General features: G+C 51.9%; 1 gene segment (V, D, J or C); it reads right to left on the reverse strand.

Annotated features, from left to right (window-relative positions):
* Positions 1–2,350: 2,350 nt before the first annotated feature.
* LOC139248760 (Ig heavy chain C region-like) overlaps positions 2,351–24,849 on the reverse strand; it is a 160,580-nt gene continuing 138,081 nt past the window's right edge. Inside the window, 5 exon segments of the C gene segment in view lie at positions 2,351–3,002; positions 4,631–4,951; positions 8,596–8,913; positions 8,992–9,294; positions 21,911–22,216. Of these exon segments, the coding sequence occupies positions 2,620–3,002; positions 4,631–4,951; positions 8,596–8,913; positions 8,992–9,294; positions 21,911–22,216 (1,631 nt within the window).

Here is a 24,849-nt window from a genome sequence, read left to right on the forward strand (position 1 = left end):
ACACGATACTGCCCCACCCCCTGTCCCATTTACCCAAACTCACGATACTGCCCCACCCCCTGTCCCATTTACCCAAACTCACGATACTGCCCCACCCCCTGTCCCATTTACCCAAACAAATGATACTGCCCCAGCCTCAGAAGATGAGATTTAATAATGGGAAAAGTGGAAATGGCTGAGACCTTAAACAATTATTTTGCTTCGGTCTTCACAGTGGAAGACACAAAAGCCATGCCAAAAATTGCTGGTCACGGGAATGTGGGAAGGGAGGACCTTGAGATAATCACTATCATGAGGGGGGTAGTGCTGGACAGGCTAATGGGACTCAAGTTAGACAAGTCCCCTGGCCCTGATGAAATGCATCCCAGGGTATTAAAAGAGATGGCGGAAGTTATAGCAGATGCATTCGTTATGATCTACGAAAATTCTCTGGACTCTGGGGAGGTACCAGCGGATTGGAAAGCAGCTAATGTAACGCCTCTGTTTAAAAAAGGGGGCAGACAAAAGGCAGGTAACTATAGGCCGGTTAGTTTAACATCTGTAGAGGAGAAAATGCTTGAAGCTATCATTAAGGAAGAAATAGCGTGTAATCTAGATAGGAATAGTGCAATCAAGCAGATGCAACATGGATTCATGAAGGGGAAATCATGTTTAACTAATTTACTGGAATTCTTTGAGGATATAACGAGCATGGTGGATAGAAGTGTACCAATGGATGTGGTGTAATTAGATTTCCAAAAGGCATTCGATAAGGTGCCACACAAAAAGTTACTGCAGAAGATAAAGTTACGCGGAGTCAGAGGAAATGTATCAGCATGGATAGAGAATTGGCTGGCTAACAGAAAGCAGAGAGTCGGGATAAATGGGTCCTTTTCGGGTTGGAAATCGGTGGTTAGTGGTGTGCCACAGGGATCGGTGCTGGGACCACAACTGTTTACAATATACATAGATGACCTGGAAGAGGGGACAGAGTGTAGTGTAACAAAATTTGCAGATGACACAAAGATTAGTGGGAAAGCGGGTTGTGTAGAGGACACAGAGAGGCTGCAACGAGATTTAGATAGGTTAAGCGAATGTGCTAATGTTTGGCAGATGGAATACAATGTCGGAAAATGTGAGGTCATCCACCTTGGAAATAAAACAGTAAAAGGGAATATTATTTGAATGGGGAGAAATTACAACATGCTGCGGTGCAGAGGGACCTGGGGGTCCTTGTGCATGAATGCCAAAAAGTTAGTTTGCAGGTGCAGCAGGTAATCAGGAAGGCGAATGAAATGTTGGCCTTCATTGCGAGAGGGATGGAGTACAAAAGCAGGGAGGTCCTGCTGCAACTGTACAGGGTATTGGTGAGGCCGCATATGGAGTACTGCGTGCAGTTTTGGTCACCTTACTTAAGGAAGGATATACTAGCTTTGGAGGGGGTACAGAGACGATTCACGAGGCTGATTCCGGAGATGAGGGGGTTACCTTATGATGATAGATTGAGTGGACTGGGTCTTTACTTGTTGGAGTTCAGAAGGATGAGGGGTGATCTTATAGAAACATTTAAAATAATGAAAGGGATAGACAAGATAGAGGCAGAGAGGTTGTTTCCACTGGTCGGGGAGACTAGAACTAGGGGGCACAGCCTCAAAATACGGGGGAGACAATTTAAAACTGAGTTGAGAAGGAATTTCTTCTCCCAGAGGGTTGTGAATCTGTGGAATTCTCTGCCCAAGGAAGCAGTTGAGGCTAGCTCATTGACTGTATTCAAGTCACAGATAGATAGAGTTTTAACCAATCAGGGAATTAAGGGTTACGGGGAGTGGGCGGGTAAGTGGAACTGAGTCCACGGCCAGATCAGCCATGATCTTGTTGAATGGCGGAGCAGGCTCGAGGGGCTAGATGGCCTACTCCTGTTCCTAATTCTTATGTTCTTATGTTCACCCCCTGTCCCATTTACCCAAACACACGATACTGCCCCACCCCCTGTCTCATTTACCCAAACACACGACACTGCCCCACCCCCTGTCCCATTTACCCAAACACACGATATTGCCCCACCCCCTGTCCCATTTACCCAAACACACGACACTGCCCCACCCCCTGTCCCATTTACCCAAACACACGATATTGCCCCACCCCCTGTCCCATTTACCCAAACACACGACACTGCCCCACCCCCTGTCCCATTTACCCAAACACACGATAATGCCCCACCCCCTGTCCCATTTACCCAAACACACCAACAATGAACACCCGAAGCAGAAACCTTGTCACATCTGTTTTATTGAATTGGATGGTTACATTGACATTTTGCGACATCCATTTAACACTTGGTGGTGTCTCACAGGTTTCAAACTGGATCAAACCCGGCACAACAACATTTCAAAAGGAACTCCAGACTTTCAAAGATTTGGAGATGATGTTTGTTGCCCGATTTGATCCTTGACCACACATTATTTTCTCAATGACTGAAGGAGATCGGATTGTGATCAGGGTTTTAAGCATTCTACTAGCAGATGGGAGATTTCACAGTGAGCACAGCCACCCTGTGGTAGGGTGAACCAGCCATTTACAGGGATTATATAACCAGATATATATATGGGGGGCGAGGATTGATGAAATCACTGGATGGTATCAGCAGGATTGAAAGCTATCGGTTAGAACGAGTGAGACATTGACCAGGGTGGGTTTACCCTGTGATTTATTGATGCTCCTGATCAGGCTGGTGGTTAGAGACTCGTGCCCCACCACACAGGAGAAGGTGGTACCCCTGTCCCACTGCTCTGTGGGGACCGTCAGCTGACTGGACACCGAGTTCCAGCCGTTGGTGCCATCCTCGCTCAGTGCCTGGGTCACCAACCCTGACCTCACAAGGGTGTCGTTGGCCATCCAGGCCACGTAGATCTCCGCGGGGAAGAACCTGGTGACCAGGCACACCAGGGTCGCCGTCCGATCCATCTCCATCTCTTGCGGTGAAGGGGGGAGGAGGTAGACTCGAGGGCGGGTCTTGGCACCGACTGCAAACAGAGACAACCTTGGGTTAGACCGAGTCCTGTCCCGTCCTCGCGCACAGTATTATAAAGTAGGGAAGTTACACTCAACCTGTATCGACCCTTGGTTAGACCTCGCTTGAAAACTGGGAGATTTCTACACCCAGAGGGTGGTGGGGTTCTGGAACTCACGGCCTGAAAGGGAGGTAGAGACAGAAACCCTCACCACATTTAAACAGTACCTGGATGTACACCTGAAGTGCCGTAACCCACAGGGCTACGGACCGAGAGCTGGACAGTGGGATGAGGCCGGGTAGCTCTTGGTCAGCCGGCACGGACACGATGGGCCGAATGGCCTCCTGTGTGGGAAGTGCTCTATGATTCCATGACATACATTTAACTGGCAAGGGAACCAGAGGGGAGGTGAGGAGACTTGCGTTTTACTCAGCGAGTTATGATGGTCTGGAACGCATTGCCTGAACGAGGGTGGTGGAGGCAGAATCAACAGTAACTTTCACAAGGGAATTGGAGACATGTTCAACCTCGGCCTCAGACAGACAATCTCCCTCACCCTTCCAATGGCTCTTCTGCCTCGGGCTCCTCCTAATACCGTGACATCTGCCAATCCCTCGGGGTCTATCCCAATCCCTCGGGGTCTATCCCAATCCCTGGGGGTCTATCCCAATCCCTCGGGGTTTATCCCAATCCCTGGGGGTCTATCCCAATCCCTCGGGGTCTATCCCACTCCCTCGGGGTCTATCCCAATCCCTCGGGGTTTATCCCAATCCCTCGGGGTCTATCCCAATCCCTCGGGGTTTATCCCAATCCCTGGGGGTCTATCCCAATCCTTCGGGGTCTATCCCAATCCCTCGGGGTCTATCCCACTCAATCCCTCGGGGTCTATCCCACTCCCTCGGGGTCTATCCCAATCCCTCGGGGTCTATCCCAATCCCTCGGGGTCTATCCCACCCAATCCCTCGGGGTCTATCCCACTCAATACCTCGGGGTCTATCCCACTCAATACCTCGGGGTCTATCCCACTCCTTCGGGGTCTATCCGACTCCCTCGGGATCTATCCCACCCACTCCCTCGGGATCTATCCCATCCACCCCCTCGGGGTCTATCCCAATCCCTCGGGGTCTATCACAATCCCTCAGGGTCTATCCCACCCACTCCCTCGGGGTCTATCCCAATCCCTGGGGGTCTATCCCACTCCCTCGTGGTTTATCCTAATCCCTCGGGGTCTATCCCAATCCCTCGGGGTCTATCCCACCCACTCCCTCGTGGTTTATCCTAATCCCTCGGGGTCTATCCCAATCCCTCGGGGTCTATCCCACTCCCTCGGGATCTATCCCAATCCCTCGGGGTCTATCCCACTCCCTCGGGATCTATCCCAATCCCTCGGGGTCTATCCCAATCCCTCGGGGTCTATCCCACTGCCACTAACCCATCCCGCGGGAGCCAGTGTGGTTTGGTGCCGGGCCGTTGTTGTGATTTGGGATTGTTTTCCTGATCCGTTTCTCGGCAGGGTTCCAGTTTCTCTCTGTCTTTAACACACTCAGACACCGCGGACTGGACAGCTCACCACTAGACGGTAATAAATGGCCTCATGGGCTCAGACCCAGACACACACACCGAGCTCTCTCCACACGTACCTTGCGCCTTCTTGATCAGCCTCTTCTCCGGCGTTGGCAGGCTCTCGTCCTCCACCAAACACCAATACTCGACCCCGCTCTCCCACTCTGCGGCAGGGACGGTCAGTCTGCTGGAGATCATGTCTTTATCTCCGTGCCTCTCGGGCCCCCGGGTCTCCACCCCGTCTTCTCTCTCACTCCCGTTCACCTGCCAGGTTACCCTGACCCCCTCTAAATCACCGTGAAGCACCTCGCACAGAATGGTGGCTGTCCGGTTCCTCCAGATCTCCTCGAAGGGCGGCTTGCTCAAAGTGACCGAGATACCGGCGTCCAAACATTCACCTGGGGGAAATGTCACAATTATTATTTCACCATTCCCCCGGCGGGATGTGGGCATCGCTGGCAAAGGCCGGCATTTCTCAGTCCTCTCCGCAGGACGGTGAAGGGTCAACCACATTGGTGTGGGACGGGAGTCACGTGTGGCGTGGACAGGGCGAGGTCAGCAGGTCTCCTTCCCCAGTGTCAGCCGTGGCTCAGTGGGCAGCTCACTCACCTCAGAGTCACAAGGTTCAGGGTCTCTGAGTCACAAGGTGGTGGCTTCAAGTCCCACTCCAGGAACTTGAGCACAGAAATCTAGGCCGACACTCCCAGTGCAGTACTGAGGGAGTGCCACACTGTCGGAGGGGCAGTACTGAGGGAGCGCCGCACTGTCGGAGGGGCAGTACTGAGGGAGCACAGCACTGTCAGAGGGGCGGTACTGAGGGAGTGCCACACTGTCAGAGGGGCAGCACTGAGGGAGCGCCGCACTGTCAGAGGGGCAGTACTGAGGGAGTGCCGCACTGTCAGAGGGGCAGTACTGAGGGCCGCACTGTCGGAGGGGCAGTACTGAGGGAGTGCCGCACTGTCAGAGGGGCAGTACTGAGGGAGCACTGCACTGTCAGAGGGGCAGTACTGAGGGCCGCACTGTCGGAGGGGCAGTACTGAGGGAGTGCCGCACTGTCAGAGGGGCAGTACTGAGGGAGTGCCGCACTGTCAGAGGGGCAGTACTGAGGGAGTGCCGCACTGTCAGAGGGCCAGTACTGAGGGAGCACTGCACTGTCAGAGGGGCAGTACTGAGGGAGCGCCGCACTGCCGGAGGGGCAGTACTGAGGGAGTGTCGGAGGGACAGTACTGAGGGAGCACTGGACTGTCAGAGGGGCAGTACTAAGGGAGTGCCACACTGTCAGAGGGGCAGTACTGAGGGAGTGCCACACTGTCAGAGGGGCAGTACTGAGGGAGTGCCGCACTGTCAGAGGTGCCGTTTTTCAGATGAAACATTAAACCGAGGGCCCTGTCTGCCTTCTCCGGTGGATATAAAAGTTCCCAAGGCACTGTTTAGAAGAAGAGCAGGGGAATTCTCCCTGGTGTCCTGGGGCCAATATTTATCCCTCAATCAACATCACTAAACAGATTATCTGGTCATTATCACATTGCTGTTTGTGGGAGCTTGCTGTGTGCAAATTGGCTGCCGCGTTTCTTACATTACAACAGTGACTACACTCCAAAATTACTTCATTGGCTGTAAAGCGCTTTGAGGTGGTCGTGAAAGGCGCTATATAAATGCAAGCCTTTCTTTCTTTCAGTGGAACATTTGGGGTTTTCGCCAACATTCCGACAGCTTCCGTCACTTTTACCCTCAACCAGCTTTTTATTTCCTGTTTTTACTTTTTAAAACTGAATTCAAATTCTCAAAGTGCTGCGGTGGGAGTTGGCCTCAGTTCCCTGGATTATTAACTGCCGCCGTCAGTCTTGGCTCATTGGCGGCACCCTCTCCCTTTGTCAGAAAGTTAGTGTTGAAGCCCCACCTCGGACACTCGAGCACATAATCCACACCAACACTCCCCCGTTGCCAGCACTGAGGGAGTGCTGCACCATTGGATGTACCCTCTTTCAGATCAGACGTTAAATCGAGGGCTCCGTCTGTACTCGCGGGTGGACCAGAGAGATCACACCTCCACCAACAGCACCAAAACAGATTATCTGCCCATCACCACATGGCTGTTTATGGGAGCTTGCTGTGTGTAAATTGGTTGACTCGTCCCCTCCATCACAGCAGTGACTACACTGCAATAAAAACATGACTTTGTTTGCTGTGAAGCGTTTTGGAACATCCTGAAGTTGTGAAAGACACGACATATTTGCAATTGTTCCTTTCTGTTTTTCGTCCAGGCCTCTGGATTAAATAAGACCAGAAGGATTCGGAGCAGGAGTCGGCCATTTGGCCCCTCGAGCCTGCTCCGCCATTCAATGGGATCACGGCTGATCTTCGACCTCAACTCCACTTTCCTGCACTGTCCTCATAATCCCTCGATTCCCTCAATATCCAAAAATCGATCCATCTCTGTCTTGGGGTCATATCTGACTCCGACCACATAGCCACAGCATGACTAAAACCGCCTATATCCACCTCCGTAACATCGCCCGTCTCCGCCCCTGCCTCAGCTCTTCCACTGCTGAAACCCTCATCCATGCCTTTGTTACCTCCAGACTTGACTATTCCAACGCATTCTTGGCTGGCCTCCCACATTCTACTCAATGTAAACTGGAGGTGATCCAAAAGTGGGCTGCCTGTGTCCTAACTCGCACCAAGTCCCGCTCACCCATCACCCCCTGTGCTCACTGCCCCCTGTCCTAACTCGCACCAAGTCCCACTCACCCATCACCCCCTGTGCTCGCTGCCTGTGTCCTAACTCGCACCAAGTCCCGCTCACCCATCACCCACTGTGCTCACTGCCCCATGTCCTAACTCGCACCAAGTCCCGCTCACCCATCACCCCCTGTGCTCGCTGACCTACATTGGCTTCCGGTTAGGCGACACCTCGATTTCAAAATGCTCATCCTTATTTTCAAATTCTTCCATGGCCTCGTCCCTCCCTATCTCTGTAATCTCCTCCAGCCCCACAACTCCCGAGATGTCTGCGCTCCTCTAAATCTGCCTTCCTGAGCATCCCTGATTATAATCACTCAACCATTGGTGGCCGTGCCTTCTGTTGCCTGGGCCCTAAGCTCTGGAACTCCCCGCCTCTCTTTCCCCCTTCAAGACGCTCCTTAAAACCTACCTCCGGTCACCTGCACTAATTTCTACTTATGCGGCTCGGTGCATTTCTATCCCATAATACTCCTGTGAAGCACCTTGGGACTTTTATTACCTTAAAGGTGCTACATTGCTATATAAATACAAGTTTTTGTTGTTGTTGTTGAATATACTCCACAGCCCTCTGGGGCAGAGAATTCCAGATTCACCACCCTCTGAGTGAAGAGGTTTCTCCTCATCTCAGTCCTAAATGGCCGACCCCTGATCCTGAGACTGTGACCCCTGGTTCTAGACTCCCCAGCCCGGGGGAAACACTTTCCTATTTTTCCTACCAAAGTGGATAACTTCACATTTCTCCACATTATATTCCATTTGCCATGTTCTTGCCCACTCACTGAGCCTGTCTGTATCCCCTTGAAGCCTCTTTGCATCCTCCTCACAACTTACATTCCTACCTAGCTTTGTATCATCAGCAAACTTGGATATATTATATTTGGTCCCCTCATCCAAATCACTGATATAGATTGTAAATATCTGGGGCCCCAGCACTAACCCCAGCGGCACCCAACTAGTTACAGCCTGCCAACCCGAAAATGACCCGTTTATTCCTACTCTCTGTGTTCTGTCCATTAACCAATCCTCAATCCATGCTAGTATATTACCCCCAATCCCATGAGCCCTAATTTTGTTTAATAGCCTCTTGTGAGGCACCTTATCGAATGCCTTATGAAAATCTAAATAGACCACATCCACTGGTTCCCCCTTATCTACTGTGCCAGTTACAATGTCAGTAAACTCTAACTGGTCCACTACATGAGCTATGTGGTCAGTGTTGAATGTGTCTGGCTCTAGTCGAGTTGATAGCAGTGGGGCCAAAGGAGGTGAATATTGGAGTCAGGCCCCGGGACCCTACCTTGGTCATCCTTGATGTCCCGGCTGGTGTTGGTGTTGGACGATGGATGAGAGACTGTGCAGGTGAAGACTGAACCTTTCTTCCACTCCTCTGTGCTCACAGTCAGGAAGTGGCTGGCACTGAAAGTCCCTGCCTGCTCCAGCATGGTGCGAGCAGCGCTGGTGTTGGAGGAGATGGGAGAGTGGTCCTTCTCCCAGGAGACGTGTATGATGTTCGGGTAGAATCCGGTGATCATGCACTCGAGGGTGGCCGTGTTTCTGCTCTGGGTGCCTTGGGCCGGTGGAGGCAGCAGTCGGACGTTGGGACCCTTTGTGTGAACTGGAAACAGAGACAGTGTTAAACTCTTTCCCTCGCGGTTACCAAAGCCAGGCGTTACATTTCTGATCCTTTGCCCACCTTTTGCACGGCTTGTCCGTACTGACACTGGCGAGGACGAGGAAGTCCGGTGGGCAGAGCACATGTACTCTACCCCACTGCTCCACTCCTCCACGCTGGTTCGCAGTTGACTGACGACTCTGTACAGGGTCCCTTCCTCTCTCAGTTGCTGAGTATTAACACCTTCACTTCTGTCCAGCCCGCTCACCTTCCAGGAGATTTCGACCGGGTTCGGATCGGCACAGAACACTTCACACACCAGGGTAGCAGTCCCACTGATCCAAACCTCTTCCATAGAAGGATTTCGGATAAAAACAGACATTTCTGGGAATGAGAAAGGGAAAACTTTCAGAAGAATGGACAATGCCTGGTGCCAGGCGGCTTCAGAATCTCGAGAGACTTTTCTATTGATGGTCCTTTGAGAGACCAGTGCCAAGGAGAACACATTCTGTGCCCAGTCCAATGGCTCTGGCATGAAACGTGGGGAAGTCCATGTTATGGAGAAAGGATCCCCAACCTGTCTCCAATCTAGACCGCCATTTTGGGCCATCGCTGAAGCCTTTCAGCGATCTCCCCTCAGTCTCGATGACCGACGGCGAAATGCTTGGAAGAAGTGTGACATACGGAATGGATTATCGAGGGGCCCACAGTACAACCTGAAGGATCAAACCTTCCTCACAAACAGTGGGCAACCATCGACCGCCTCAGAACCGGTCACGGTCGATGCTGCCACCTTCTCCAGGGGTGGGAGATTAAAGCCTCCCCATCGTGTGACTGTGGAGCTCCTAATCAGACCCTGGAGCACATCATCGAGCCCTGCCCCCAGAGGGAATACACAGGCAGCCTGCAGGACCTCCACACTGTTACACCGGGAGCTTGGGCCTGGAGATCTGACTGAGATATTGATGTTTGATTTGCTTTGCTGCTCCCGAGGGAAGAAAAAGATTGATGCTCCGTGACGGAAGGTCAGGGCGGAAGTGAGTTTCAACAGTTTAAACCAGAGTCCTTTTCAATGTGTAATATCTGGGGTTGATACTCGATCAAGCAGCACTGCAGCTAAACCTGGAGCAAATCTCACATTGGGAAATCCCTGGGGTGTTGGAAAGGTATCAGAGGGTGAGATTGGTCCTGATAGCGCCTCCGGGGGGGGGGAGAGGTCGGGGGCTTTTCAACCGGGGAAGGGGGAGGGGAGCGCTACGCTTCCTTCGAGAAGCAGTGAGAGCAATTCCGTGCTGGGCCCTAAAAGTCCCGCCATCCCCAGGAGGTCCCCCCCCCGACCCAGGAGGTTACCCCCCCCCTCCCAGGAGGTTACCCCGCCCGGCCCAGGAGGTTCCTCCCCCGTCCCCCCAGGAGGTTACCCCGCCCGGCCCAGGAGGTTACCCCCCCCCCCCTCCCAGGAGGTTACTCTCCCCCTCCCCCCCAGGAGGTTACCCCCCGCCCCCAGGGGATTAGTGGGAAAGCGGGTTGTGTAGAGGACACAGAGAGGCTGCAAAGAGATTTGGATAGGTTAAGCGAATGGGCTAAGGTTTGGCAGATGGAATACAATGTCGGAAAGTGTGAGGTCATCCACCTTGGGAAAAAAACAGTAAAAGGGAATATTATTTGAATGGGGAGAAATTACAACATGCTGCGGTGCAGAGGGACCTGGGGGTCCTTGTGCATGAATCCCAAAAAGTTAGTTTGCAGGTGCAGCAGGTAATCAGGAAGGCGAATGGAATGTTGGCCTTCATTGCGAGAGGGATGGAGTACAAAAGCAGGGAGGTCCTGCTGCAACTGTATAGGGTATTGGTGAGGCCGCACCTGGAGTACTGCGTGCAGTTTTGCTCACCTTACTTAAGGAAGGATATACTGGCTTTGGAGAGGGTACAGAGACGATTCACTAGGCTGATTCCGGAGATGAGGGGGTTACCTTATGATGACAGATTGAGTAGACTGGGTCTTTACTCGTTGGAGTTCAGGAGGATGAGGGGTGATCTTATAGAAACATTTAAAATAATGAAAGGGATAGACAAGATAGAGGCAGAGAGGTTGTTGCCACTGGTCGGGGAGACTAGAACTAGGGGGCACAGCCTCAAAATACGGGGGAGCCAATTTAAAACTGAGCTGAGAAGGAATTTCTTCTCCCAGAGGGTTGTGAATCTGTGGAATTCTCTGCCCAAGGAAGCAGTATGAGGCTAGCTCATTGAATGTATTCAAGTCACAGATAGATAGATTTTTAACCAATAAGGGAATTAAGGGTTACGGGGAGTGGGCGGGTAAGTGGAACTGAGTCCACGGCCAGATCAGCCATGATCTTGTTGAATGGTGGAGCAGGCTCGAGGGGCTAGATGGCCTACTCCTGTTCCTAATTCTTATGTTCTTATGTTCTTATTACCAGATTACACCCCCCCCCCCCCGCCAGGAGGTTACCCCTCCCCCATAGGAGGTTACCCCTCCCCCAATCAGGGGCACAGGGGAGCGACGCCCCCATCTTGCATTTCTTGGCTTGTAAATTGACGGAGAAAACATAATCAGAACGTCAGGGATCCACCCGAGCCGTTTTGGATCCACTCGCTGTAACCCTGAACAACAGATCCCCAGCGGGGACTGCAATGGGGCTGAGCGACATGTTAATAAAATGCAATCCCTGCTTTGTGAAATGCAGCGAGAGATGCAGACTGCTGAGTGAAATGGGAGAAATGCTGGTTTGCTCAGAGCCCCCATGTAGGGTTGTGCATCGATCTGTGACATCGAGCACACACTGAGGCAATGAGGACCCCTCCTCACCATTCACAGCGAGCCCAGTGTCCAATCTCTCCATGGTCTCACCTCTCCCTCATCTCTCTATCCTTCTCCAGCCCTACAGCCCCTCCGGGAACCCTGCATTCCTCAACTCTGGCCTCTTGTACATCCTGCACTCCCATCGCCCCAAAACTGTCAGCCACCCGTGGCTTCAGCCCCGTGTCTGGGCCCGAACCTCAGGAACTCCCTCCTAAACCTCATGGCTTGTCACCCTCTCTCTCCCTGGGACACAGCCTGCCCCGTGACCCAGCTTTTGGTCACTCTCCTTCTTTCTCCTGCTTCACAATATTCCCACATTACAACACTGACTACAGACAGTGCTTCATTGGCTGGAAAGCGCTTTGAGGCGTCCGGTGCTGGTGACAGGCGCTATATAAATGCAAGTCTTTCCTTCCTTTGGCTCGGTGACAATTTTTGTCTGCGTCAATTTGAACGGGAATACCTCCACAACACATGTTCTAAACCATCACATATTTAAAATTCATCAAAAGGAAATGTAATTATTAAAAACAAAAATTTAATTTTTTGAAAAATAAATTTACATATTTTAAAGGGTCCACAAATAAACTTACCTTATTTAATAGGATTTTAAATGTTTAAATTATTGAAAATGCATTTTTCTGTCCTTTAAAAGTCTTATGCTGATTAAAGCAGGCCTTACACCTGCTTCTATCACTTGGAAAAATTGTTGGTCCTGGGGCAGGGGGCCAGGGGCAGGGGGCCAGGGGCCGGGGCAGGGTCAGGAGCCGGGGCAGAGGGCCAGGGCCCGGGGCAGGGTCAGGAGCCGGGGCAGAGGGCCGGGGCAGGGGGCCTGGGGCAGAGGGCCAGGGCCTGGGGCAGGGTCAGGGGCTGGGGGCCAGGTCAGGGCCTGGGGCAGGGTCAGGGTCAGGGTCAGGGGCAGGGTCAGGGTCAGGGGCAGGGGCAGAGGCAGGGGCAGGGTCAGGGGCAGGGTCAGGGGCAGGGGGCAGGGGCAGGGGCAGGGTCAGGGTCAGGGGGCAGGGTCAGGGTCAGGGGGCAGGGTCAGGGGCAGGGCAGGCAGCCCAACTATCTGCCCGCGGAGGCCCTTTATCCGGATGTGTGCGACCTGTGGCGAGGATTGCTGTGGGTTTGGGCACACGCTGTGAATGCCTAAATCTGCAGCTCACACACCCTCGGGGCCAGTGACATCCTTCACACATTCCCCCTTTACACTGGTCTCTCACAGGACCATGGTCACTTCAGAAACCTCGCAGCTCACTGTTCTGAGCGCTATTCACACACACACATTCACTGTGTGTCACAACTCAGGCAATGTTTACCCTGTGTATATGTAATCTCAACACTGGGAGAGGGAGGAGGCAGGATGGCCATCTCTGGGTCAGGATTGAAACCTTTAATGAGTACCGGGAATCACTCCCTCCGGCTGCAGATTGAGCTGCTGTGTGAGCACAGTCTCTGTCTGACAGGACCGTGTCTTTGATTCATTTAAAGATCGTCTCTGTTCCTCTCCCCGGCATTTTGAACAGAAATGCTGTTGGATTGGGATTGGTCACATTGAGGCTTGTCACAGCGTGCAATCAGTGATTCTCAAACCCAGGTGTAGTGTACACCGTGCAATCAGTGATTCTCAAACCCAGGTGTAGTGTACACCGTGCAATCAGTGATTCTCAAACCCAGGTGTAGTGTACACCGTGTATAGTCAGTAATTCTCAAACCCAGGTATAGTGTACAGCGTGCAATCAGTGATTCTCAAACCCAGGTGTAGTGTACACCGTGTATAGTCAGTGATTCTCAAACCCAGGTGTAGTGTACACCGTGTATAGTCAGTGATTCTCAAACCCAGGTATAGTGTACACCGTGTATAGTCAGTGATTCTCAAACCCAGGTGTAGTGTACAGCGTGTGTAATCAGTGATTCTCAAACCCAGGTGTTGTATACACCGTGTATAGTCAGTGATTCTCAAACCCAGGTGTAGTGTACACCGTGCAATCAGTGATTCTCAAACCCAGGTGTAGTGTACACCGTGTATAGTCAGTGATTCTCAAACCCAGGTGTAGTGTACACCGTGTATAGTCAGTGATTCTCAAACCCAGGTGTAGTGTACACTGTGTAATCAGTGATTCTCAAACCCAGGTGTAGTGTACACCGTGTATAGTCAGTGATTCTCAAACCCAGGTGTAGTGTACACTGTGTAATCAGTGATTCTCAAACCCAGGTGTAGTGTACACCGTGCAATCAGTGATTCTCAAACCCAGGTGTAGTATACACCGTGTATAGTCAGTGATTCTCAAACCCAGGTTTAATATACACCGTGTATAGTCAGTGATTATCAAACCCAGGTTTAATATACACCGTGTAATCAGTGATTCTCAAACCCAGGTTTAATATACACTGTATATAGTCAGTGATTGTCAAACCCAGGTTTAATATACACCGTGTATAGTCAGTGATTATCAAACCCAGGTTTAATATACACCGTGCAATCAGTGATTCTCAAACCCAGGTTTAATATACACCGTGTATAGTCAGTGATTCTCAAACCCAGGTGTAATATACACCGTATATAGTCAGTGATTCTCAAACCCAGGTTTAATATACACCGTATATAGTCAGTGAGTATCAAACCCAGGTGTAATATACACCGTATATAGTCAGTGATTATCAAACCCAGGTTTAATATACACCATGTATAGTCAGTGATTATCAAACCCAGGTGTAATATACACCGTGTATAGTCAGTGATTCTCAAACCCAGGTGTAATATACACCGTGTATAGTCAGTGATTCTCAAACCCAGGTGTAATATACACCGTGTATAGTCAGTGATTCTCAAACCCAGGTGTAATATACACCGTGTATAGTCAGTGATTCTCAAACCCAGGTTTAATATACACTGTATATAGTCAGTGATTCTCAAACCCAGGTGTAATATACACCGTGTATAGTCAGTGATTCTCAAACCCAGGTTTAATATACACTGTATATAGTCAGTGATTATCAAACCCAGGTTTAATATACACTGTATATAGTCAGTGATTCTCAAACCCAGGTTTAATATACACCGTGTATAGTCAGTGATTATCAAACCCAGGTTTAATATACACTGTATATAGTCAGTGATTATCAAACCCAGGTTTAATATACACCGTGTATAGTCAGTGATTATCAAACCCAGGTTTAATATACACTGTATATAGTCAGTGATTATCAAACCCAGGTTTAATATACACTGTGTATAATCAGTGATTATCAAACCCAGGTTTAATATACACCGTGTATAGTCAGTGATTATCAAACCCAGGTTTAATATACACTGTATATAGTCAGCGATTATCATACCCAGGTTTAATATACACCGTGTATAGTCAGTGATTATCAAACACAGGTTTAATATACACCGTATATAGTCAGTGATTCTCAAACCCATGTTTAATATACACCGTATATAGTCAGTGATTATCAAACCCAGGTTTAATATACACCGTGTATAGTCAGTGATTATCAAACCCAGGTTTAATATACACCGTATATAGTCAGTGATTATCAAACCCAGGTTTAATATACACCGTATATAGTCAGTGATTCTCAAACCCAGGTTTAATATACACCGTATATAGTCAGTGATTATCAAACCCAGGTTTAATATACACCGTATATAGTCAGTGATTCTCAAACCCAGGTTTAATATACACCGTATATAGTCAGTGATTATCAAACCCAGGTTTAATATACACCATGTATAGTCAGTGATTATCAAGCCCAGGTTTAATATACACCGTGTATAGTCAGTGATTATCAAACCCAGGTTTAATATACACCATGTATAGTCAGTGATTATCAAACCCAGGTTTAATATACACCGTATATAGTCAGTGATTATCAAACCCAGGTTTAATATACACCGTATATAGTCAGTGATTCTCAAACCCAGGTTTAATATACACCGTGTATAGTCAGTGATTATCAAACCCAGGTTTAATATACACCGTATATAGTCAGTGATTATCAAACCCAGGTTTAATATACACCGTGTATAGTCAGTGATTATCAAACCCAGGTTTAATATACACCATGTATAGTCAGTGATTATCAAACCCAGGTTTAATATACACCGTGTATAGTCAGTGATTATCAAACCCAGGTTTAATATACACCGTGTATAGTCAGTGATTATCAAACCCAGGTTGAGTCTGCACGGTGCTGATGTTAAATGTTGCGGTTTTTGGAAGGTGCTCAGCCCCTGTCTTGCATCAGTGATCAAGTCTGGACATTGAACAGTTCCCAGTGACAGAGGCTCACCCATCATCAGCCCACACAGGGCCGCAATATTCCCCTTGTTATTCCAAAATGATGATATTATTGGGCGAGCGACACTTCATTCCGTTTACTCAGGGGGAGGAGGGGAGGGGAATTTATAAAACCACTTCCCAAACTTGAATTCCTTGTGATCATTGAGCTCCTGTCGTTGACTGATGTCAGTATCCGGGAGCTGGGTGAATGATACATAGAAACATAGAAAATAGGTGCAGGAGTATGCCATTCGGCCCTTCGAGCCTGCACCACCATTCAATAAGATCATGGCTGATCATTCCTTCAGTACCCCTTTCCGGCTTTCTAACCATACCCCTTGATCCCTTTAGCCGTAAGGGCCACATCTAACTCCCTCTTGAATATGTCCAATGAACTGGCATCAACAACTCTCTGTGGCAGGGAATTCCACAGGTTAACAACTCTCTGAGTGAAGAAGTTTCTCCTCATCACAGTCCTAAATGGCCTACCCCTTATCCTCAGACTGTGACCCCTGGTTCTGGACTTCCCCAACATCGGGAACATTCTTCCTGCATCTAACTTGTCTAGTCCCGTCAGAATCTTATATGTCTCTATGAGATCCCCTCTCATTCTTCTAAACTCCAGTGAATACAGGCCCAGTTGATCCAGTCTCTTCTCATATGACAGTCCAGCCATCCCTGGAATCAGTCTGGTGAATCTTCGCTGCACTCCCTCAATAGCACTTCCTCAGATTAGGAGACCAAAACTGTACACAATACTCCAGGTGTGGAACCCTTTCTATTTCTGCTACCCAGAGTTTTCATCCAAAACCTATCGGGTTGTGCAGGGCACCAGTCGGGCTGCTGTGTCCTTTCTCAGCAATGTGCCTCAGGACCAACATCATTAAAGACGCCCCCCCGCCTTTCACTGGATCAATGGGACATTACGTCCCTCCCTTTCACTGGATCATTGGGACATTCCCCCCACCCCTTTCACTGGATCAATGGAACATCCCCCCCCCCCCCCCGTCACTGGATCAATGGAACATTCCCCCCCCCCGTCACTGGATCATTGGGACATTACGTCCCTCCCTTTCACTGGATCATTGGGACATTCCCCCCACCCCTTTCACTGGATCAATGGAACATCCCCCCCCCCCCGTCACTGGATCAATGGAACATTCCCCCCCCCCCCCCCGTCACTGGATCAATGGGACATTTCCCCCCCCCCATCACTGGATCAATTGGACATTCCCCTTCCCCCCCCCCACGTCACTGGATCAATGGAACATACCCCCCCCCGTCACTGGATCAATGGAACATTCCCCCCCCCCCGTCACTGGATCAATGGGACATTCCCACCCCCCTTTCAATGGATCAATTGGACATTCCCCTCCGCCCCCCCCACCCCCCACGTCACTGGATCAATGGAACATCCCCCCCCCCCGTCACTGGATCAATGGAACATTCCCCCCCCCCCGTCACTGGATCAATGGAACATTTCCCCCCCCCCCGTCACTGGATCAATGGAACATCCCCCCCCCCCGTCACTGGATCAATGGGACATTCCCCCCCCCCGTCACTGGATCAATGGGACATTCCCACCCCCCTTTCAATGGATCAATTGGACATTCCCCTCCGCCCCCCCACCCCCCATGTCACTGGATCAATGGAACATTCCCCCCCCCCCCGTCACTGGATCAATGGAATATCCCCCCCCCCCCCCCCGTCACTGGATCAATGGAACATCCCCCCCCCCCCCCCGTCACTGGATCAATGGAACATTTCCCCCCCCCCGTCACTGGATCAATGGAACATTTCCCCACCCCCCCGTCACTGGATCAATGGAACATCCCCCCCCCCCCCCCCGTCACTGGATCAATGGGACATTCCCCCCTCCCCCGTCACTGGATCAATGGGACATTACTCTTTCCCCCCCCCCCCCCACCCCGCCCTCACTGTATCCCTGGGCCAGAGATGGTCCTCCAATTGTTGCCCACTCGGCCCAGACCAAAGAGGCAATGGTCAAGCTGTGGGGCCGGGACCGACCCGAAGTGACCCAGCAAAGAATGACCATGTAGACCAGGAGTGGGCTGGGCTGGGGAACCGAGCTTGGGCTGTACCCCCTCCCTCTGTGTACACTCTATCCCCATATACACCGTGGGCTGTACCCCCTCCCTCTGTGTACACTCTATCCCCATATACACCGTGGGCTGTGCCCCCTCCCTCTGTGTACACTCTATTCCCACACACACCATGGGCTGTACCCTCCCTCTGTGTACACTCTATCCTACACACACCGTGGGCTGTACCCTCCCTCTGTGTACACTGTATCCCCATATACACCGTGGGCTGACCCTCCCTCTGTGTACACTCTATCCCACACACACCGTGGGCTGTACCCTCCCTCTGTGTGCACTCTATCCCCACACACACCGTGGGCTGACCCTCCCTCTGTGTACACTCTATCCCCACACACAGCGTGGGTTGTACCCCCTCCCTCTGTGTACACTGTATCCACACACACCATGGGTTGACCCTCCCTCTGTGTACACTCTATCCCCGTATACACCGTGGGCTGTACCCCCTCCATCTGTGTACACTCTATCCCCACACACACCGTGGGCTGTACCCCCTCCCTCTGTGTACACTCTATCCCCGTATACACCGTGGGCTGTACCCCCTCCCTCTGTGTACACTCTATCCCCACACACACCATGGGCTGTACCCTCCCTCTGTGTACACTGTATCCCAATATACACCGTGGGCTGACCCTCCCTCTGTGTGCACTCTATCCCCACACACACCGTGGGCTGTACCCCCTCCCTCTGTGTACACTCTATCCCCACACACCGTGGCCTGACCCTTCCTCTTTGTACAGTCTATCCCCACACACCGTGGCCTGACCCTTCCTCTGTGTAACACTCTATCCCACACACCATGGGCTGTACCCTCCCTCTGTGTACACTCTATCCCCACACACCGTGGGCTGTACCCTCCCTCTGTGTACACTCTATCCCCACACACACCATACGCTGACCCTCCCTCTGTGTACGCTCTATCCACACACACCGTGGCCTGACCCTCCCTCTGTGTACACTCTATCCCCACACACACCGTGACCTGACCCTCCCTCTGTGTACACTCTATCCACACACACCGTGGCCTGACCCTCCCTCTGTGTACACTCTATCCCCACACACACCGTGGGCTGACCCTCCCTCTGTGTACACTCTATCCCCATATACACCGTGGGCTGTACCCCCTCCCTCTGTGTGCACTCTATCCCCACACACACCATGGGCTGTACCCTCCCTCTGTGTACACTGTATCCCAATATACACCGTGGGCTGACCCTCCCTCTGTGTGCACTCTATCCCACACACACCGTGGGCTGTACCCCCTCCCTCTGTGTACACTCTATCCCCACACACCGTGGCCTGACCCTTCCTCTTTGTACAGTCTATCCCCACACACCGTGGCCTGACCCTTCCTCTGTGTAACACTCTATCCCACACACCATGGGCTGTACCCTCCCTCTGTGTACACTCTATCCCCACACACCGTGGGCTGTACCCTCCCTCTGTGTACACTCTATTCCCAACATACACCGTGGGCTGTACCCTCCCTCTGTGTGCACTCTATCCCCACACACACCATGGGCTGTACCCCTCCCTCTGTGTACGCTCTATCCACACACACCGTGGCCTGACCCTCCCTCTGTGTACACTCTATCCCCACACACACCGTGACCTGACCCTCCCTCTGTGTACACTCTATCCACACACACCGTGGCCTGACCCTCCCTCTGTGTACACTCTATCCCCACACACACCGTGGGCTGACCCTCCCTCTGTGTACACTCTATCCCCAAACACACTGTGGGCTGTACCCTCCCTCTGTGTACACTCTATCCCCACACACACTGTGGGCTGTACACCCTCCCTCTGTGTACACTCTATCTCTACACACACTGTGGGCTGACCCTCCCTCTGTGTACACTCTATCCCCACACACACTGTGGGCTGTACACCCTCCCTCTGTGTACACTCTATCTCCACACACACTGTGGGCTGTACACCCTCCCTCTGTGTACACTCTATCCCCACACACACTGTGGGCTGTACCCCCTCCCTCTGTGTACACTCTATCTCCACACACACTGTGGGCTGACCCTCCCTCTGTGTACACTCTATCCCCACACACACTGTGGGCTGTACCCTCCCTCTGTGTACACTCTATCCCCACACACACCGTGGGCTGACCCTCCCTCTGTGTACACTCTATCCCCACACACACTGTGGGCCGTGTCTATAAGCCATCAGACACTTTGTAATAAAATCCAGCGGCCAATTCCATTCACAATCAATCACTTTATTTCGCATTTGTTTTGGTGACATTTATATTGATGCTCGTCACCATCGGGAAGGGTCACTTTAAGGTTAGTCTGGTAGAGAAACTTCGGCACACACCCAGAACAAGAGCACGCAGCGTTTCCACCTGGAACCGGAAGAGTTGCAGATTTAAGTGTTATACATTTTCACCTCCCGTCCCGTGCTGGGAAAGTGGGAGCTCCACACGGCCCCGGAGCTCTGCTCCATCCGGAGTTTGTATGATGCTAAAAGGGAGCAGATCGTGTGGACCATAACACGCTGTCTCACCTGGTCCTGAACAGGCGAACCAGAGACACGAGCTGCGCTTAAAGGGGAGCTGGGGACGGGTCACTTCAAATCTGATGTGGGGGATCAATATTTCAGTGAGTGGTCAATCGATGGAACACGTTCCCTCAGGAGAGGGTGCAGCAGCTCGTGGCAATTCATTCAAAGCAGATTTATTTCCTACCTGTGGGTGTATGTGCAGAAATCGCAGAAGGTTGAGAGGAGATTTGACAGAGGTGTTCTCAGGTTGGGAAAGCAGTTATAAAGGCTTCCAGGATCCTGGGCTTCATAAACCGAGACACAGAGTACTGCCCGTGGGAATGATGATGGACCTGTATAAAACACGGGTTCGACCCCAGCTGGAGTATTGTGTCCAATTCTGGGCCCCGCACTTTAGGAAGGATGTGAAGGCCTTAGAGAGAGTGCAGAGGGGATTTCCGAGAATGGTTCCAGGGATGAGGGACTTCAGTGACGGGGATAGACTGGAGAAACTGGGGTTGTTCCCCTTGGAGCAGAGAAGGTTGAGAGGAGATTTGATTGAAGTGTTCACAATCATGAGGGGTCTGGACAGAGGTCGAGAGAAACTGTTCCCATTGGGGGAAGGGTCAGGAACCAGAGGGACACAGATTTAAGGCGATTGGCAGAAGAACCAAAGGGATGTAAGAAAATACTTGTTTACGCAGCGAGTGGTTGGGATCTGGAATTCACGGCCTGAGAGGGTGGGGGAGGCAGACTCAATCCTGCTTTCAAAAGGGAGTTGGATAAATATCTGAAGGGAAAAATATTGGCGGGCTACGGGGAAAGGGCGGGGAGTGGGACTGGCTGGGGTCAGCACGGGCTCGATGGGCTGACTGGCCTTTCGTGCTGTGACCATTCTCTGGTTCTAGTCTATAAAATAACATTTGGGAGACAGTAGGAAGGGAACAGGTAGGAGGTGAAGGTATCGATGGGCCGCCCGTTTCACGCTCCGCACCATTATCCTTTCCATTGAAGTCAGCGGAGAGTAAAATCGGGCGAGAGTGTAAACGGGTGACCAGCCCGACCCCGGCAGTTTCCCCGCCCAGCGCCTTGGGTTAAAGTTACTCTCTCTAAGTGTCGGTTCAATATCAACACGTAAAATACTAAACATCTCGCCTCTCTCACCAGGGGCGATATTCGGGACAGTGATTCACGAGTTAAGGGCGAACATTAGCGCATTAAGTTAATACAAGGCTGGATTACTGACCATATTCCTCCCCCTCAGACACCACTTACCCGCTTGATACCTCATGCTGATTGTGTTAGGGAGGTTCGAAGATCCATGGGCCACTTCACAGGTGTAGACCTCCCCCTTGGTCCATTCCTCCACAGGCACCGTCAGGTAAGCCACCGTTTCAAAGGTATCGGCGGCTCCCGGTCTGGAAGGGAGAACGATACCCTTCTGGTCCACCCCGCCTTTCTTCCAGGAAACCTTTAGTTTGTCGGGATAGAATCCAGATATGGCACAGCCCAGGACAGCGGTGGTTTGATTGTAGACAACCTCCGGCGATGGAACAAGCGAGATGAGGCTTGGAGCTTGAGCTGTAACACGTTACAAGATTTCAGATTAAATGGGGTTGGGATTGGCCGCGATCTAATGCAGTAGCAGAACGGGCCGGAGAGGCTGACTAGCCTACCCCTGTTCCTGTGTTCCCCTGGACAGATATCGAGGGGTATCAACAGAACAAGGGAATCCTGTGGATCTCTCAGGTGACCTTTCATCTCACTCAGCCTGTCAATCCACCCCCAATTGTGACTGGATTCTCTCTCGGCCTCTCCTGAAATGTGTGGTTACTTTTCAGATCTGGGCTCGGAAAACCAGCCTCCCTTTTCACATTTCAGATGCTGACCGATTTGCTGTGTATGTTCACAGCATCATAGAAATTTACAGCACGGAAGGAGGCCATTCGACCCATCGTGTCCACACCGGCCGACCAAGAGCTACCCAGCCTAATCCCACTTTCCAGCTCTCGGTCCGTAGCCCTGTGGGTTACAGCACTTCAGGTGTACATCCAGGTCCTGTTTAAATAAGGTGAGGGTTTCTGCCTCTACCACCCTTTCAGGCCGTGAGTTCCAGACCCCCACCACCCTCTGGGTTAAAAACTTTCCCCTCAAATTCCCCCGACCAATTACTTTAAATCTACGTCCTCTGGTTATTGACCCCTCGGCTAAGGGAAACGAGTCCTTCCTATCCACTCTATCCAGGCCCCTCATAATTTTATACACCTCAATCAGGTCTCCCCTCAGCCTCCTCTGTTCCAAAGTAAACAACCCCAGCCGATCCAATCTGTCCTCACAGCCAATGTTTCTGCAGGGACCTGAAGATCCCACAGTGCCCATAACCGGGTCTGGGATCGGAGTCGACAGGGCTGTACTTTGTAACCTTCTCGCTGAGCCTGTGGGGAAACTACAATTATCCACAAGGTGCAGGCAGTGTGAGCCCGTACCTTCACCATTCCCCCTCCATGGTGCAGTGTGAGCCGTACTATCACCATTCCCCCTCCATGGTGCAGTGTGAGCCCGTACCTTCACCATTCCCCCTCCATGGTGCAGTGTGAGACGTACCGACACCATTCCCCCTCCATGGTGCAGTGTGAGACGTACCGACACCATTCCCCCTCCACGGTGCAGTGTGAGACGTACCGACACCATTCCCCCTCCATGGTGCAGTGTGAGCCCGTACCGACACCATTCCCCCTCCATGGTGCAGTGTGAGACGTACCGACACCATTCCCCCTCCATGGTGCAGGCAGTGTGAGACGTACCGACACCATTCCCCCTCCATGGTGCAGGCAGTGTGAGACGTACCGACACCATTCCCCCTCCATGGTGCAGTGTGAGACGTACCGACACCATTCCCCCTCCATGGTGCAGTGTGAGACGTACCGACACCACTCCCCCTCCATGGTGCAGTGTGAGCCCGTACCGACACCATTCCCCCTCCATGGTGCAGTGTGAGACGTACCGACACCATTCCCTCTCCATGGTGCAGTGTGAGACGTACCGACACCATTCCCTCTCCATGGTGCAGTGTGAGACGTACCGACACCATTCCCCCTCCATGGTGCAGTGTGAGACGTACCGACACCATTCCCCCTCCACGGTGCAGTGTGAGACGTACCGACACCATTCCCTCTCCATGGTGCAGTGTGAGACGTACCGACACCATTCCCCCTCCACGGTGCAGTGTGAGACGTACCGACACCATTCCCCCTCCACGGTGCAGTGTGAGACGTACCGACACCATTCCCCCTCCATGGTGCAGTGTGAGACGTACTGACACCATTCCCCCTCCATGGTGCAGTGTGAGACGTACTGACACCATTCCCCCTCCATGGTGCAGTGTGAGACGTACCGACACCATTCCCCCTCCATGGTGCAGTGTGAGACGTACCGACACCATTCCCCTCCATGGTGCAGTGTGAGACGTACTGACACCATTCCCCCTCCATGGTGCAGTGTGAGACGTACCGACACCATTCCCCCTCCATGGTGCAGTGTGAGACGTACCGACACCATTCCCCCTCCATGGTGCAGTGTGAGACGTACCGACACCATTCCCCTCCATGGTGCAGTGTGAGACGTACCGACACCATTCCCCCTCCATGGTGCAGTGTGAGACGTACCGACACCATTCCCTCTCCATGGTGCAGGCAGTGTGAGACGTACCGACACCATTCCCCCTCCATGGTGCAGTGTGAGACGTACCGACACCATTCCCCCTCCATGGTGCAGTGTGAGACGTACCGACACCATTCCCCCTCCATGGTGCAGTGTGAGACGTACCGACACCATTCCCCCTCCATGGTGCAGGCAGTGTGAGACGTACCGACACCATTCCCCCTCCATGGTGCAGTGTGAGACGTACCGACACCATTCCCCCTCCATGGTGCAGTGTGAGACGTACTGACACCATTCCCCCTCCATGGTGCAGTGTGAGACGTACCGACACCATTCCCCCTCCATGGTGCAGGCAGTGTGAGACGTACCGACACCATTCCCTCTCCATGGTGCAGTGTGAGCCCGTACCGACACCATTCCCCCTCCATGGTGCAGTGTGAGACGTACTGACACCATTCCCCCTCCATGGTGCAGTGTGAGACGTACTGACACCATTCCCCCTCCATGGTGCAGGCAGTGTGAGACGTACCGACACCATTCCCCCTCCATGGTGC

This window comes from Pristiophorus japonicus, unplaced genomic scaffold, assembly GCF_044704955.1.
Source record: "Pristiophorus japonicus isolate sPriJap1 unplaced genomic scaffold, sPriJap1.hap1 HAP1_SCAFFOLD_292, whole genome shotgun sequence".
Taxonomy (NCBI): Eukaryota; Metazoa; Chordata; class Chondrichthyes; family Pristiophoridae; genus Pristiophorus; species Pristiophorus japonicus.